An 18,631-nucleotide genomic window follows, 5' to 3' on the forward strand; every position below is an offset into this window, starting at 1 on the left:
AATGGCCTCAAACATAAAATGAACTTGGATTTTCTTCCATGATGTTTTGTTGCATTTGGCAGAGGGCAGGGGGACAGAGTACTCATGATTTAGTTCTTTGGTTGGGGTTTTAGACAGCAACCCAAGTATGAATTCAGATTGGGTGTGCCCTTTCCTTGGATGAACTGGCATCCTATGGGTAGATATTAAAGCCATTATAAACTGAGAAAACTATTAAAAATACTAAGACTTGTCTGCATAAATGTAAGTATGGAAGACAGAACATAAACAGTAGCTGCTCAGGATGTCAGCATTCTTATCATTTAGGGTTTGGTGTCCTTACAATAAAAATAGTACAGCAGAGATAATTAGCAGTATGGTTGAAAAATTTAGAGATGGACTGAGGTTCAAGGGAGCAGGGTATGTCATGTCGTAGCATCTCTTTTTTACTGACTTGAGGAAAAAAACAAAGCATTTGTGATAATCTCAAGACATTTAGATCAGAAATTTAAAACAAAAATAGCCAGACAAATTTTTTGCTAAAGACTCTTTTACGCAATTAACAAAAGAGCTCAATGAAGAGATGGTAATTCAATCAAGAGATGGCAGCAAATATCATAGATTTTAATGCAAATTTAGAAAAAAATATTTCTTGCAGGTTTGGTCTTTACATGCATAAAATTTACATTTTTAAACTGTATTTTTATTTCACTAAGAACAAGCTAATTTACTGTTTGATTGATAGATCTCAGAGTGCTAGATAGCGCTCTGTTATTCACACAAACTGTAAACTTGCTTAGTTTAAAATGGGTTTCCTCAATCTTAAGTTTCTAAAAGTGATTGCCTATTTGGAAAAGGTAACTCACACACAGCTAATTAGTTAACTGAAAGCATCAATCTTCTGCTGGTAAAAGTACAAAATTTTGTTTGAGAGAATATCTCTGAGTATGTATGAAATGCTGAAAAGATAAATTCCATCAGCAAAACTCAGGATGCTATAATGAATTAAACCTTTTTTTACATAAAATTTTCAGCACAAAGATGCTCAAAAAGAAAAGATGTTTATGCCCCTATAAACTGACAGAAGGTAAAAAATTATACTAAGATGTAATAGTAATAAAATACTAACATTTCAAATAAATAAATCTATTAGCTTCTAAAAATACCTAACTCATCATTGTAATGTCTATACCTTTTAGCATAGAAAATATAAATTTGCATGTGCAATTAGTTTAAGTTATTGTCCATGGGCAGACATTGTCATCAGAAATATATTTTCCTGCAGTGGTCAATGAGTATTTAATAGAGTATTTATATATGCAGCAAACATATATTCACAGACACACATATATGTATATATAAACATACACATGTACATAATAGTAGCACTATGTAGTACGTAATACAGTACTAAACACATACACACACACATAAATACACAATTCCTAATGAACTGGTGTCATGAGAAAAGAGGGGTGAATGTTTCATTTTGATTCTTGGCCAAAGAAACTAGTCTCCCAGTCAAGAAAAATGGAACAAAACCCTCTTTTCATCTCCTCTATTGGAGAGAGAAAGAAAAAAATAATCTAAGTATATCAAAATGATATTAAAATCAAATCACAAACAGTGCATGGAAATGACCAGGAAAAAAATGTCATATCACTTGTGCTGCTCTCTGACAGTGTTAAGGGCAACACATACAGACCTGGAGCCAAGTGGATTTTGCCTTTTCAATGGGTTTTCTGACTATAATTAATAATACTATATTGTATACTAGAAATTTGCTAAGAGAATTTCGGCTTCTCTTACCACACACACACACAAAGAAGGGCAACTATGTGAGATGATGTATATGTGCATAAGAATATCATAACATCATTTTGTACACCTTAATTATAGATCATTTTAAATAAATAAATCAGTTTCCTAAGATGAGGTCAGAGGTCAATGACTTCCTGAGCCTCCTTTTAACTTCGTTCTGGAGAGTCAGGGTAAAAGGTGGTGTCACCCAGTCTAAACATCATCTTTTCTTCTCCTACAGGATCATATATTAACAACAACAACAACAAGAAGTCACCTGTGGAATTCTTCAGATAAAAATTATTTTTAATGAATGAAAAATTTCAGACTCTTGAGTGTGTACCTACAAACACAAGAATATGTAATAACCTAAGAAGTTATAAAAAGCAAAATGTACAAATACATTACTTAAACTAATATACTTTGTGATACTTAAACATGATTGCTGTCTTGAATAATAATATTTTAAGTGCCACATGATAGAGAAATACAAAACCAATGTCTTGGCAAAAAATAAGGTAAATGGTACACTATAAAAATAATCAATACTGAAAGATAGAAAATAAATCAATAACAAAAATAATAAATAAATACCAGAAGAGAAAATAAAGAAAAAGGAAGGAAAGAAACAAAGGAAGAAAAAGGCAGAAAGAAAGGCAGATAAAAGAAAGAAAGAAGGAAAAGCAGGCGAAAGAAAAGCAGGTGAAAGGAAAAAGGCAAAAAGACAGAGAAAGGGAAAGAAGGAAAGAGAAAGGCAAAAGCAAGCAAACAAGAAAGAGAGAGAAAGGAGTTAAAAACTAAGAAAAAATATATATAAGGGACTGTTTTAGAACTTATACATATTTAAGCTTAAAATAAAATGTCTATCCAGCACCGCAGAAGAATGTTAACTTTTGTCATTTGTAATTCCCACTCATGAGAAGCAGAATGTGGTTAAACTTATGCTAGGAATATTAGGAGAGTAGGGCCAGAAATTTAGAGACTTTCTGGGAATTATAACTCCTTAATTATAATAATTTAGTATTACACAAACCTCAAGGTTTATTTAGAAAGCTAAGAGAAAAAAATTGTCAAATATGAACTTGTTTCACTATAAAAATCCTAGTTGCTTTTGTGGTAGGAAGGAAGTGGGTAGGAAGAGAGAATTTTTTTACTGTGGACTTTCTGCCAAAATAAGTTCTTATATTGACAAAATAAAAGAGTCTCTAGCAGATCTATTTCAATCAGAATGTGAAGGTTTGTGAGACTTTTAATTAAAAGATCCAAAGATTGGGGGGCACGCAAGATGGCCAAATAGGAACAGCTCCAGCCTCCAGCTCCCAGCATGAGCGACACAGAAGATGGGTGATTTCTGCATTTTCAACTGAGGAACGCAGCTCATCGCCAGCAATGGAACAAAGTTGTATGGAGAATGACTCTGACGAGTTGAGAGAAGAAGGCTTCAGTCGATCAAACTTCTCAGAGCTAAAGGCGGAACTATGTACCCAGCACAAAGAAACTAAAAACCCTGAAAAAAGAATGGAAGAATGGATAACTAGAATAACCAATGCAGAGAAGTCCATAAACGAACTGATAGAGATGAAAACCATGACAAGAGAACTACGTGACAATAGCACAAATTTCAGAATGACATGATCAACTGGAAGAAAGAGTATCAGTGACTGAAGATCAAATTAATGAAATGAAGCAAGAAGAGAAGTTTAGAGAAAAAAGAGTAAAAAGAAATGAACAAAGCCTCCAAGAAATATGGTACTATGTGAAGAGACAAATGTACGTCTGATTGGTGTACCTGAAAGTGACGGGGAGAATGGAACCAAGCTGGAAAGCACTCTTCAGGATATTATCCAGGAGAACTTCCCCAACCTAGCAAGACAGGCCAACATTCAAATTCAGGAAATACAGAGAATGCCACAAAGATACTCCTTGAGAAGAGCAACTCCAAGACACATAATTGTCAGATTCACCAAAGTTGAAATGAAGGAAAAAATGTTAAGGGCAGCCAGAGAGCAAGGTCGGGTTACCCACAAAGGAAAGCCCATCAGACTAACAGCAGATCTCTCAGCAGAAACTCTCCAAGCCAGAAGAGAGTGGGGGCCAATATTCAACATTCAAAAAGAATTTTCTACCCAGAATTTCATATCCAGCCAAACTAAGTTTCATAAGTGAAGGAGAAATAAAATCCTTTACAGACAAGCAAATGCTTAGAGATTTTGTCACCACCAGGCCTGCCCTACAAGAGATCCTGAAGGAAGCACTAAACATGGAAAGGAACAACCGGTACCAGCCATTGCAAAAACATGCCAAAATGTAAAGACCATCGATGCTAGGAAGAAACTGCATCAACTAACGAGCAAAATAACCAGCTAATATCATGACGACAGGATCAAGTTCACACATAACAATATTAACCTTAAATGTAAATAGACTAAATGGTCCAATTAAAAGACACAGACTGGCAAATTGGATAAAGAGTCAAGACCCCTCAGTTTGCTGTATTCAGGAGACCCATCTCACATGCAGACACACACATAGGCTCAAAAGAAAGGGATGGAGGAAGATCTACCAAGCAAATGGAGAACAAAAAAAAGCAGGGGTTGCAATCCTAGTCTCTGATAAAACAGACTTTAAACCAACAAAGATCAAAAGAAACAAAGAAGGCCATTACATAATGGTAAAGGGATCAATTCATCAGGAAGAGCTAACTATCCTAAATATATATGCACCCAATACAGGAGCACACAGATTCATAAAGTAAGTCCTTAGAGACTTACAAAGAGACTTAGACTCCCATACAATAATAATGGGAGACTTCAACACTCCACTGTCAACATTAGACAGATCAACGAGACAGAAAGTTAACAAGGATATCCAGGAATTGAACTCAGCTCTGCACCAACCAGACCTAATAGATATCTACAGAACTCTCCACCCCAAATCAACAGAATATACATTCTCAGCACCACATCACACTTATTCCAAAATTGACCACATAATTTGAAGTAAAGCACTCCTCAGCAAATGTAAAATAACAGAAATTATAACAAACTGTCTCTCAGACCACAGTGCAATCACACTAGAACTCAGGACTAAGAAACTCAATAAAAACTGATCAACTACATGGAAACTGAACAACCTGCTCCTGAATGACTGCTGAGTGCATAATGAAATGAAGGGAGAAATAAAGACGTTCTTTGAAACCAGTGAGAACAAAGATACAACATACCAGAATCTCTGGGACGCATTTAAAGCAGTGTGTAGAAGGAAATTTATAGCACTAAATGCCCACAAGAGAAAGCAGGAAAGATCTAAAATTGACACCCTAACATCACAATTAAAAGAACTAGAGAAGCAAGAGCAAACACATTCAAAAGCTAGCAGAAGGCAAGAAATAACTGAGATCAGAGCAGAACTGAAGGAGATAGAGACACAAAAAAGCTGTCAAAAAAATCAATGAATCCAGGAGCTGGTTTTTTGAAAAGATTAACAAAATTGATAGACCACTAGCAAGACTAATAAAGAAGAAAAGAGAAGAATCAAATAGTCAAAACAAAAATGATAAAGGGGATATCACCACCAACCCCACAGAAATACAAACTACCATCAGAGAATACTATAAACACCTCTATGCAAATAAACTAGAAAACCTAGAAGAAATGGATAAATTCCTGGACACTTACGCTCTCCCAAGACTAAACCAGGAAGAAGCTGAATCCCTGAGTAGACCAATAGCAGGCTCTGAAATTGAGGCACTAATTAATAGCCTACCAACCAAAAAACGTCCAGGACCAGACGGATTCACAGCCGAATTCTACCAGAGGTACAAGGAGGAGTTGGTAACATTCCTTCTGAAATTATTCCAATCAATAGAAAAAGAGGGAATCCTCCCTAACTCATTTTATGAGGCCAACATCAACCTGATACCAAAGCCTGACAGAGATACAACAAAAAAAGAGAATTTTAGACCAATATCCCTGATGAACATCAATGCAAAAATCCTCAGTAAAATACTGGCAAACCAAATCCAGCAGCACAGCAAAAAGCTTAATCACCATGATCAAGTGGGCTTTATCCCTGGGATGCAAGGCTGGTTCAACATACACAAATCAATAAACATAATCCAGCATATAAACATAACCAAAGACAAAAACCACATGATTATCTCAATAGATGCAGAAAAGGCCTTTGACAAAATTCAACAGTCCTTCCTGCTAAAAACTCTCAATAAACTAGGTATTGATGGAACATATCTCAAAATAATAAGAGCTATTTATGACAAACCCACAGCCAATATCATACTGAATGGGCAAAAACTGGAAGCATTCCCTTTGAAAACTGGCACAAGACAGGGATGCCCTGTCTCACCACTCCTATTCAACATAGTGTTGGAAGTTCTGGCTAGGGCAATCACACAAGAGAAAGAAATAAAGGGTATTCAGTTAGGAAAAGAAGAAGTCAAATTGTTCCTGTTTGCAGATGACATGATTGTATATTTAGAAAACCCCATCATCTCAGCCCAAAATCTCCTTAAGCTGATAGGCAACTTCAGCAAAGGCTCAGGATACAAAATCAATGTGCAAAAATCACAAGCATTCTTATACACCAATAACAGACAAACAGAGAGCCAAATTATGAATGAACTCCCATTCACAATTGCTTCAAAGAGAATAAAATACCTAGGAATCCAACTTACAAGGCATGTGAACGACCTCTTCAAGGAAAACTGCAAACCTCTGATCAGTGAAATAAAAGAGGACACAAACAAATGGAAGAATATTCCATGCTCATGGATAGGAAGAATCAATATTGTGAAAATGGCCATACTGCCCAAGGTAATTTATAGATTCAATGCCATCCCCATCAAGCTACCAATGAGCTTCTTCACAGAATTGGAAAAAACTGCTTTAAAGTTCATATGGAACCAAAAAAGAGCCCGCGTTGTGAAGACAATCCCAAGCCAAAAGAACAAAGCTGGAGGCATCATGCTACCTGACTTCCAACTATACTATAAGGCTACAGTAATCAAAATAGCATGGTACTGGTACCAAAACAGAGATATAGACCAATGGAACAGAACAGAGCCCTCAGAAATAATACTACACATCTATAGCCATCTGATCTTTGACAAACCTGAGAAAAACAAGAAATGGGGAAAGGATTCCCTATTTAACAAATGGTGCTGGGAAAACTGGCTAGCCATAAGCAGAAAGCTGAAACTGGATCCTTTCTTTACTCCTTATATGAAAATTAATTCAAGATGGATAAAAGACTTAAATGTTAGACCTAAAACCATAAAAACCCTAGAAGAAAACCTAGGTGATACCATTCAGGACATAGGCATGGGCAAGGACTTCATGTCTAAAACACCAAAAGCAACAGCACCAAAAGCCAAAATTGGCAAATGGGATCTAATTAAACTAAAGAGCTTCTGCACAGCAAAAGAAACTACCATCAGAGTGAACAGGCAACCCACAGAATGGGAGAAAATGTTTGCAATCTACTCATCTGACAAAGGGCTAATATCCAGAACCTACAAAGAACTCAAATAAATTTACAAAAAAAAAAAGCAAACAATCCCATCAAAAAGTGGGCAAAGGATATGAACAGACACTTCTCAAAAGAAGACATTCATTACAGCCAACAGACACATGAAAAAATGCTCATCATCACTGGCCATCAGAGAAATGCAAATCAAAACCACAATGAAGTACCATCTTACACCAGTTAGAATGGCAATTATTAAAAAGTCAGGGAACAACAGGTGACAGAGAGGATGTGGAGAAATAGGAACACTTTTACACTGTTGGGGGGACTGTAAACTAGTTCAACCATTGTGGAAAATAGTGTGGCGGTTCCTCAAGTATCTAGAACTAGAAATACCATTTGACCCAGCCATCCCATTACTGGGGATACACCCAAAGGATTGTAAATCATGCTGCTATAAAAACACATGCACACGTATGTTTATTGCGGCACTATTCACAATAGCAAAGACTTGGAATCAACCCAAATGTCCATCAGTGACAGACTGGATTAAGAAAATGTGGCACATATACACCATGGAATACTATGCAGCCATGAAAAAGGATGAGTTCATGGCCTTTGTAGAGACATGGATGCAGCTGGAAATCATCATTCTCAGCAAACTATCACAAGAACAGAAAACCAAACACCACATGTTCTCACTCATAGGTGGGAACAATGAGATCACTTGGGACACAGGAAGGGGAACATCACACACCGGGGCCTATTGTGGGGAGGGGGCAGGGGGGAAGGGATAGCATTAGGAGATAACCTAATGTAAATGACGAGTTAATGGGTGCAGCACACCAACATGGCACATGTATACATATGTAACAAACCTGCATGTTGTGCACATGTATGCTAGAACTTAAATTAAAAAAAAACAAAAAAGATCCAAAGATGGTATTATCCAACAGACATGGTTTATGAGTTTCAGTTAGGGCCTAAATTTTCTTCTCAACTCTTCAGTGAAACTATTAGGTTGATGAATATTACTTGCCCAATGCCTCAGGTCTCACAGACTTGTATCTACCTTGATTCTACTAGACTGAGATAATTTAAACAGATGAAGTATATACATAAACGTATCATTCAGAATGTGTTTTGCCTGTTTCCTTTTGTCCCAATGCACTTAACTTATGAGGACTACAACTTCCAAGATGCAATGCTGGAAACGCCCCTTCCTGCCCTTGCACATTAACTTTTCCTAGCTCTTGTTTACTGGTAATCTCTAACTGGATGAAGTCAAGCATGGCTAGTGTGCAGTGCGAGTAGGAAGTGTGCCTATGTGTCTCTGTGTTGTCTGAGAGAAGTAGGGAACCAGTAGGTTGGTTCTTAAAAACACCATTCATTCAATATGGGAACAGCTTCTTCATTTCTCAGTTGCCATAGACCTTAGGTTTTTAAATAAAACTGTAGAGGTAGGATACACAATTTTTTAAAAAAAAATCTTTCATCAAGGAATGTTTGTTCGGTTCCCAGTGAGTAGCAGAGGTAGGCCAACAACCCTTTATTTTTAGTCCAGTTCTATTGACTTTGCAAATTCCAGTAGTTGCAATTTTTTGGAATTTCTGGAAGTAGGCTGACCTTGACTGTCAGTCCTAGTTTCATTGTCATTCTAAGTTTTCATCTTTTGTTTTTGTTTACATGTTCATGAGTATTTTGCTGGAAAACATCCCTCAGTAGGGATGTTAGTCAGAAATACTTAAAAATTGGAACTCTCATCTTTTTATTTCTATTTAAACCAGTGGTTCTCAATGTGTGGTCCCTGGACCAGTAGAATCAGCATTACTTAAAACTAGTTGTTAATAGAAATGCAAATTCTCAGACCCCTCCTCAGACCTACCTAATCAAAGACCCTGGAGGTAGGGCCTCGCAATCTGTCTTAAAAAGCTCTCCAGGCTGACATTTGAGAACCAAAATTAGTGGCTCTCAGATTTTCCTAATCACCTCAAATAATCACCTGGGGAAACTTAAGAAAACCAATTCCCAGCCTCTACTCAGACAAGTTAAATCAGAATCGCTGGAAGAGAAGATCAGGTTTCAGTACTTTGAAAATACTCACGTAAATGTGAAGATGATTCTAATGTGCTGCCCGAGTGAATAACCAGTCATGAAAACCTTCAACTCGTAGGGAGTGAAACGTAATAACCCACAGAATAAAATACGTTTAGAGTTTCAAGAAACACTAGACAAAACTTCACTTTATAAAGGAGAGAATGAAGTTCCTAGTTTAGATCTATTTCTACCTATCACGAAGCCACATGTTTATTACTGTTTGAGGCCTGAGACAAAGTCTTGTACTTCTTTAGTGTTCCTAACCCAGCCCAGTGTTTACACAGCAGGTATTTATACCGAAGTGTTAACTGGCTAAGAAACTAAACAAAAAAAAACCTTTTTATGAAGAGACAGTTATTTCCATTCTGTGCATAGAGTAGATGTATGGTTTTGCTGAAAATATGCCACTCCTTCATGCATAGAACCTAGTAGGTTTAAAGAAATATCAGTGCCTAAGGCTTTGATAACCTCCACATGCAGAAATGTTCACGGCTCCTCTTTTCACAGTTGAGGTGTTTTCTGGACATGAGAGGCAGCTCCGGGAACCAAATTTTGGCTGGTAAGTGCCCAGTGGACACGATTCACAAGTCTCAAGTCCGCTGTATGAGTAGGTGCCTTGTTTACACTGAGCTGAAAAGAAAAAGGTAATATTATTATCAACAATGATATTAAGCCGCACAAAATTAGCCCTGTGTGGGATAGGGTTTTCTGCAACTTAGGACAGAATGAGGAACCCAGAGGGCTCTTTCTCCTGTTAGCTAAGCATATGCATATTGTGGCACCACCATGCTTCTCTATACTAAGTTTTAGACTATTTCCATTTACTTCCATTATGACCTTTTACAGCGTTTGATGCATAGAACATGTTCAATAAATAGTTGTCAAATGAAGTTAGAAATACGTAGCACAGAAGGACACTATGATAGGAACAAGTTGTACACTGGGAATTTGTTCATGTAGAAGTTCTCAGTACGTACACTGTTATCCTGAGTGGCGGAAACAAAACCCCAAACCTAGCTAGCGCCTTATAAACTACTCTGACATCTCTGCTTTAAAAAAGAATGGGCTGCTCTAAATAAGAACTAGCTCTGCTACCTCCTCTTACCTAGAGACGCCATTTCATCCAAGGGCTGGTGAGGAGTAGAGCATAAAAGTAGACATACCTTCAGGCCCAGAGAGGTGAGGTAACTTTCTAAATTCATAAGGATGATTTGTAGAAGGAGAGGACTTTGGCCAGATGCCCTGACTCCCAGAGTACTGACCTTTCTTTCTGCTTTTGACCGCCAAACAACTCTCCTTTTCACCATTGCTAACATGTTTAGTGCATTTCCAATTATGCAGCACTGCTCTAGAGTTTCTATCAGTCATTAAGCACCCACACCTGCATTCAGAAGTATGGCAAAGAAGCACGCTTCTGAAATTCCTTATTTTAGGCATGTCTTGCTGCAACCTTAATTATGAGAGAAAATGTTTCCATCAGGAACTCTTATTAAGAATAATAGTTAAAATATTTTGAAAATATTGAATATTTCAGTAGCAAGAATATGTGCGTATGTGCTTGTAGTTATTCATTTCCAAGTAAACGGAGAACTGATCTCATCACATCAGACACTATTCTAACAAAAAGCAATCCAATAATTGCAAAGTGCCATGAAACTTCTTTCCATTAATTAATGTGAGATTCAAGAAAAGAATCCAGGTGATAGATACAGTTTGGATGTGTCTCTGCCCAAATCTTATGTTGAAATATAATCCCCAGTGTTGGAGGTAGGGCCTGGTGGGAGGTGACTGGATCATGCGGGTGGATTTCTCAGGGCTGGCTTAGCATCATACCCTTGGTGCTGGTCCAGTGCTAGTGAGTGAGTTCTTGTGATGCCTTATTGTATAAAGGTATGTGGCACCTCCCCTGTCTCTCTTTTTTCCTTTTTTTTTTCTTTTTTGAGACAGGGTCTTGCTCTGTCCCTCAGGCTGGAGTACAGTGGTGCGATCGTAGCTCACTGCAGCCTCCACCTCCCGGGCTCAAGCAATCCTCCCACCTCAGCCTTCTGAGTAACTGGGACTACAGGTGCACACCACCATGCCCGGCTAATTTTTGTATTTTTTGTAGAGACAGGATTTTGCCATGTTGCCCAGGCTGGTCTTGAACTCCTTGGCTCAAACATACTGCCTGCCTCAGTCTCCCAAAGTTCTGGGATTACAGGTGTGAGCCACCACACATTCCCCTTGCCCTGACTCCCTGCCTTGCTCCTACTTTCTCCATGTGACATGCCTGCTCCTTATTTGCCTTCTGCCATGATTGGAAGCTTCCTGAGGCCACCCCAGAAGCAGATGCTGCTATGCTTCCTGTATAGCCTGCAAAACTATGAGCCAATTAAAACTCTTTTCTTTATAAATTACTCAGTCTCAAGTATTCCTTTATAGCAATGTCAGAATGGCCTAATACACCAGGCTAACTGATGAATGCGGATTGGAGTTTAACTTAGAGCAATGGAATATTTCCAAAAGAAAAGCTAAATGGACTTCGTTAAAGTGGGGGAAACACTCAGGTAATATTTTATGTTTAAAAGAAAGAAAAAATAAATAACATTGCTTTCTGTACACTATTATTTCATTTTATTTGCCATTTAGATTTCAGGACTGTGATGGGGCTTAGGACATCCTACCTGCAAATATTGTACCTTGCCTTGGCATACTGAATATTTCAAGCTAAAGGAAATTTGAGAAAACCATAGAAGCAGGAAAGCGTCTCTGAACTTCTGCCTTTCTCTCCTTTAGCAGATTGTAAAACCTAGAAATAATTCTCTCACCTTCCCCTTTGAAGCAGACTGTAAAACCCTCAGGTGAGGAATGCCCACCCTATAAGAGGTGGGCAAGAGGAAAAAAATATTCCTATCCCTGAAGACGCAGGGACACACTGAAGAATCTGAACAATCAAGACTTGCTAAGCTCCACTTAACTTATTCCCAATAGATCATTCTTCTCCACAAGTATCCTCTTCTTCATCGAATTTAGCGTAAAAATACACAGGTTTTTCTGGTTCATTTCTGAAGGCTCCCATTTCACCTAAAACTTACATTGAATAAATGTGTATGCTTTTCTCTTGCAAATATATCTTTTGCCATAGGGGCCTCAGACAAGAGCCTAGTATTGGGTGAAGAAAATAAATCTTTCTTTCCCCCAAAAGGGAAACAAAAATTGGGCTTCTTTAGTTGAAATGTCCAGTAAGCCTCTACCTTTACAATCAGAGATGTTTCTTGAATGGATATATTCTGTGTACATCCCAGAGGGGCAAGGCTTGCACTCAAGTTGCCCTTCTTCGTCTTGATAGGATCCGATCCGGCAGCTTTCACAGGTGAAATGTTCCAGAGAATAATAGGTTCCCAAAGGGCAATTGACTGCAGAAAAAGCAAACGGGAAACAGCGAATAAACTACAACGGTGGAACACACTGGGCTCTTTTTTCCTAAGACATGTAAGTAATAAACATGCTGGCAGGTGCTATTGTTTATGGGTTAAATTTTATGGCCAGAGGTTTATTCACAAGGTAAACCTTTCAGAAATATATTCCCAGAAACCAACAGGAAGACATTCTTTTATTTTTTAAAGAAAAAACAAATTCTTACTGACCAAGCTTAAGGCTTATATAACAGGGGTTTAAAAGTGTGGGTTAAAGCTATGATAAGCCAGATTATCATGAGAAGACAGTTAACAAAGAAAAAGCCGAGGGACAAAAAGGAAAAAACAGTTTGGTTCCCTTGAGGATTTCAGACACTACAAACATTTTCTTAGTTGTTTTTCTGAATGCTTCCCCATTGAAACTGACTGCTTGTCAGTTAGCACCCTCATTTTTTTGAGATTTGATAGGTTTGGAGTGGCTCAGAAATTCTGAGACAAAAATAGAACATTAAACATTAAACTGAAAAGGCTGCTACCAAAATTAATATCCTTAATGGGGAAGACACTTGAAATTAGCACCTAGGTGATTCTGAGATCGAGTGTGTAATAATTACCCATGTACTCGTTAAACATGCAGATTTCAAGACCCCACCTTCGAATGCATTAGTCCTAGGATGGGGCCTGAGTCAAGATGCATTTTAGGTGATGCGAGATCACACTGAGAAATGAAAAACACCGGTCAATGGGATTCCTGATTTTTCCTCACAGGTGGGGAGAAAACACGTGCAGGCTTAGAACAACAATTTTAATGTGCTTTTGATGGGCTGAATTTGTCACACTATAAAACACCCAGCTGAGCTCTTGGACTAGCAATAAGAACTGTGGAAGGAGGACACAAAAACCCACGTTTATGGAGAGATGAACATAAGACTCATGCCATTTGGTTCAGCTGAGTGTACACAGTTCCATTATGGGAGATTTCCTTGCCTATAAATGATGATTTCTTTGGAGAATAGGCTGGAATTGATCCAGATCATGGCAGTCTAGAATAGGGGTTAAAAGTTAAGGGGTTGGGAGTGGAGAGGGAGAATAGGGAGTGACTGTTTAAAGGGCATAGAGTCTCCTCTGAGGGTGATGAAAATGTTTTGGGAATAGAGGTGATGGTTGCACACGATTGTGAATGTACTTCATGCCATTGAATTATACACTTTAAAATGATTAATTTTATGTTATGTGAACTTCACCTCAATTTTAAAAAAAAGACTGGTGTTGGCTGCCTCGATGGAATTTTTTGCCACACTACTTACTGTCTTTTATTTTATTTTTATTTTTGAGACAGTATCATACTCTGTTGTCCAGGTTGGCGTGCAGTGGTGCAATCATAGCTCACTGCAGCCTTGACTTCCGGGACTCAAGTGATCCTCCCGCCTCAGCCTCCTGAGTAGCTGGGACTACAGGCATGCGCCATCATGCTTGGCTAATTTTTAGGGTTTTTTTTTTTTTTTGTAGAGATAGGGTTTTGCCATGTTGCCCAGGCTGGTCTCGAACTCCTGGGCTCAAGTGATCCTCCCGCCTTGGCCAAAGTGCTGGGATTACAGGCATGAGCTACTGCACCTGGCCTCCACTTACTGTCTTAATGGGTAAGTCTTATGGGCAAATTCTTAGCCTCTCTGGCTTCAGTTTTCTCATCTGTAAAATGTGCTTAATAAAAATGGTACCTCACAGAGGTGCTAACCAGGATTAAACATGACAGGTGCTCAGCTGGAATACGGAAGTGGTCACAAAGTATTCGTTATTATTATTGGAGCTGTTACTGAAAGCTGTGAAGTCTAAAAATCTTTAAATAAAAATCAGATTTGAGTCCCTACCTGAACTAGATTTCTTTTCCTTACCAACAGTAGTTCCTTAGACTCTTGAGACAAAATGGTAATAATAACAACCATACAACAAGAGCAAAATATGTTTCATTTCAATATCCCTTTATAGTTGTAAAATGGCTACACCCATCTTATTTGACCCAGTATGCACCAAATATTTTTGATCACAGGGAACAGTCTTACCACACATACGCCCTCTCAGCACTGAGCCTGGTCTGCAGAAGGGGGAAGCCTTTTTTGTTTCTAATGAATTGCTGTCAGCTATAAGTATTTCTGATGCAAGCTGAAAGGAATACATGGGGTCTTTACTGAGAGTCCTTTTCAGTTTATTTGTGATAGTTTCCAATGTCTGAAGGAGTCGTTGCTGATTTTCCCATTCAAGGGTATCATTTCTTTCATCGGGTAATGGCACACTAGCTGAGATAAAAACAAAACAAAATAAAACATAACACAAACACATGGTGTTTCAGAAAGTCATTTGTAGTTAATTTTTTTACCAAATAGAAATGGCATATTTAAAATCTTTTAGTACTAACAACTGGTCTATAGAAAAAGATAAAAATCTTTCAGGAAAAATTAATTCAAAATAAATTTAACCACTATTCACTGAACAACTAAGTAAATACATGGATAAGACTAAGAACTATACAATTTGTTTCAATCCTTCTCTCAGATGCTAAATCTGTATCACCTTTTTTGGGAGTTCTTTATTATAACATAATAAATTCTTGTGAATTCTTGCATTTTAAAAGCACGCCTTAATCATGCCAAGATGAGAATGAAGTAGGGTGCTTGTCGCCGTGAGACCTACAAAAGACATCTATGATATTGACAGCAAAAGATGACAAGACTCAGTTAACTGTGCTTTCCCTAATTCTCAATTCCAGAGTCATTTCCTAATAATGATAACAAATGGAAGATTTGAGAAGCAAGTTTCCAACCAAGAATTTTCCATAATATTACTTTTTCAAATAGACAGTTTATCCTTACCTGTGATGTTAAAAATTAACTTAATTTTATAGTCAGATAATGGGGCACTTCTTTTAATCCGTGAAGACCTGGCATTGCTGATGCTTGTTGGTGTTTCTTGCATAGTGTCCAAGAAGTCATCGTAAGAGTAATCCAGCCTATTAGCTGCACCCCAGCCACCTGGTCCTGGAGAGTTGGGGCAGAGACAAAAATGATCACACAGTTGCTTTTTCATCAGCATTTAGGTTCTAATGTTAAGCCACAAGTGAAATTACACTTGACTATTTCCTCAAATGCTCATAATATACTCCATACAGGGTTTGGTCTACAATGTTACATACATTGTAATTTTTGGTCACTTCATATTTAATATAGATTACCAATGAAATACACTAAAAGAAGAAAGAAAAATCTCTATGGAGCTACCAGGGCATTTATACCACTCTATCTTTGAGTTAATAGTTAATTATTTTAGCTTTAGAGGTAAATTTTAGAGGTAAGTAAGAGCTGGGTACAAAATTCTAATCAATTTCTACTTCTTTGCAAGGCTTTTCCCAAATCCTTTTTTTCTGTTTCTAAAATTGACCTTATAAACTATTAATATACATAAATAGATCTCCTCTTGTGAAGATTACTCAAGATGCTTTCATCATATTTTAAAGGTAAGGGTAGTTTACAAAGGCAGCACATAAGTTAAATGACTCTATGATACAACCACACTGGAGGCAACAAGGGTACGTGGAATTCTCTAGATACCCTTGATATCACTGTGATTAACTGCATGGGTTCAGATTGTGGCTTCTCAATGTATGCTGCTGTATAATCTTAGTCAAGTTACTTTCATCTTTCTGAGCCTCAGTTTCTTCATTTATAAATTGAGATGATTCTTACCTGATAGATTTGTCTGTGGATTAAATGAGACAAAATATATAAGCTGTCAAACTCAGCATTTGACTTATTATAAAACTATATTAATATTATTCTGGCCATACTATTGTTATGTACTTTAGACAATAATTTATATTTATATAGGCCTCTCCACTTAAGTAAATTGTTTTCTGAACTTTTTGACTTTATTTATGCTTTTGGCTATTAAAATTAACTGGGATTAATATCATCTTTTTACTTAAGCCTTTTCTCCACAACCATTAGGTAGCTGTTACAGACAAAAATGAGCAAAGAGAAAAGTATTAAAAATGACTATAATTCTAGAAACCACATAGAAATAATCACCACGAACATTTTAGGCAAGCTTTTTTCCCACTATGAATGTATAAATATACACACGGATATACATTTATGCATACGTACATACATACATATACACACACACAAACCTGGAATAAAAACAACACACTTTTAACAAAACAAGATTATACTATGTATGTATTATTTAGTAATCTTTTTCAAATCTTATGGCATTTCTATGTGAAATGGCGGCATAATACTCTCTTGTATGGTACAACACAAACCTACAGTTTCTATTTTTTGACTTTTAGGTTATTTCAAATTTTTAGGACATCCTTACACATACAGTATTTAATCAAATCTAAGATACCATCGGTTAGAAGATACATCCCAATTTCAGGTCTAAAGGAAAAATATGCATCTCAAAATTTATGAAATGCGGCACATATTTGCACAACAGCATGATTTTTACCTTGAGAAATATTCTTAGAAATGAAATTTCTGGGTCTAAGTGCATGGGCATTAAAAATCCTTTAGACATATTGTCAAATGCCCTCTTAATTTCTCCTTTCTACACAACGTATGAATATGATTTTTTCCCCATAATTCTTGTTTGTTAATCTGACAGGTCAAAAATTGCATTTCACTTTAGTTATTTTATTTTATTTTAAGATGGAGGTTTGCTCTTTTTGCCCAGGCTAGAGTACAATGGCATGATCTCGGCTCACTGCAACTTCCACCTCCCAGGTTCAAGTGATTCTCCTGCCTCAGCTTCTCGAGTAGCTGGGATTACAAGCACTTACCACCACGCTCAGCTAATTTTGTGTATTTAGTAGAGATGGGTTTCACCAGGTTGACCAAGTTGGTCTCTAACTCCTGACCTCAGGTGATTTGCCCACCTCAGCCTCCCAACGTGCTGGGATCACAGGCGTGAGCCACCTTGCCTGGCCTAGTTTTAATTTTGATTACATGATTATTATGAAGTCAAATTGATTTTATTATATTTATTGGTTGTTTATTTTTCATACATTATGACCTGCCAAGGCATGGTTATAAATCTTACACTGATCTTGTGACTACTGGGAATACATTTAGGGAGGAAGGCTTGTTTTTTAGTATCACAGGATCATGTGTGCCACCTGCCTATGCTTTTTTCTCAAGAACTGCCATTTGGACCCTTATTAGATGACAAATATGGCTCATCTCATAGACTTGTGATGACAACTGACTCTCTCTAGGTGTAATCTTGTGCCCCCACAACCTACCCCAACAATCTGGGAGGGGAAACCTGGATCGTGTTTAACAGAAGAGGGTTGATTATTCTAGATGTGTTACTGACAATGCCACCTTACTTTTTCCTATCTAAAACCTTAATTTCCAAAATGTTCACTAAAGTGTTGTACATAATAGTAAACAACTGAAAATAACCCAATATCTACCAATGGGAACTATTTCTATAAATTATGGTAAACTGATCAATGGGATAATATGTGGCTATTCAAACTGTATTGAAGTAGGATATTTAGTGAATAAAAATGTCCTCAATACAATGTTAATTAAGAATTTGTGTTCAAAATAGTGTCAGTGTATATACAATAAACAGTTATATATGTAGTAATATGTATATATCATAGTATGGCATATATACAGTATATATAGTATGATGTATATATATGTAGATCTACATATAGTTATAAATATATACATGTATTAACAGGCTTGTTTCTGGGGTTGTAGATTATCTTCATTGTTTTGTTTTTAAGCATTTTAAAAATTAATAAACATATATGCACAAATGATATTTAAAAATATTTAAAAATCGAAAGCAACAGTCAACATCACTCT

The 18,631-nt window shown here is 37.1% G+C and overlaps 1 protein-coding gene across 1 annotated transcript in view; it reads right to left on the minus strand.

Annotated features, from left to right (window-relative positions):
• SVEP1 (sushi, von Willebrand factor type A, EGF and pentraxin domain containing 1) overlaps positions 1 to 18,631 on the minus strand; it is a 226,247-nt gene that overhangs the window by 102,765 nt on the left and 104,851 nt on the right. Inside the window, exons 15-18 of the mRNA XM_007968447.3 lie at positions 15,620 to 15,784; positions 14,813 to 15,046; positions 12,591 to 12,752; positions 9,826 to 9,987 (exon numbers count right to left, since the gene is read on the minus strand). Of these exons, the coding sequence (XP_007966638.3) occupies positions 9,826 to 9,987; positions 12,591 to 12,752; positions 14,813 to 15,046; positions 15,620 to 15,784 (723 nt within the window). The remainder of the gene's footprint in view (positions 1 to 9,825; positions 9,988 to 12,590; positions 12,753 to 14,812; positions 15,047 to 15,619; positions 15,785 to 18,631) is intronic.

Source organism: Chlorocebus sabaeus, chromosome 12, assembly GCF_047675955.1.
Source record: "Chlorocebus sabaeus isolate Y175 chromosome 12, mChlSab1.0.hap1, whole genome shotgun sequence".
Classification (NCBI taxonomy): domain Eukaryota; kingdom Metazoa; phylum Chordata; class Mammalia; order Primates; family Cercopithecidae; genus Chlorocebus; species Chlorocebus sabaeus.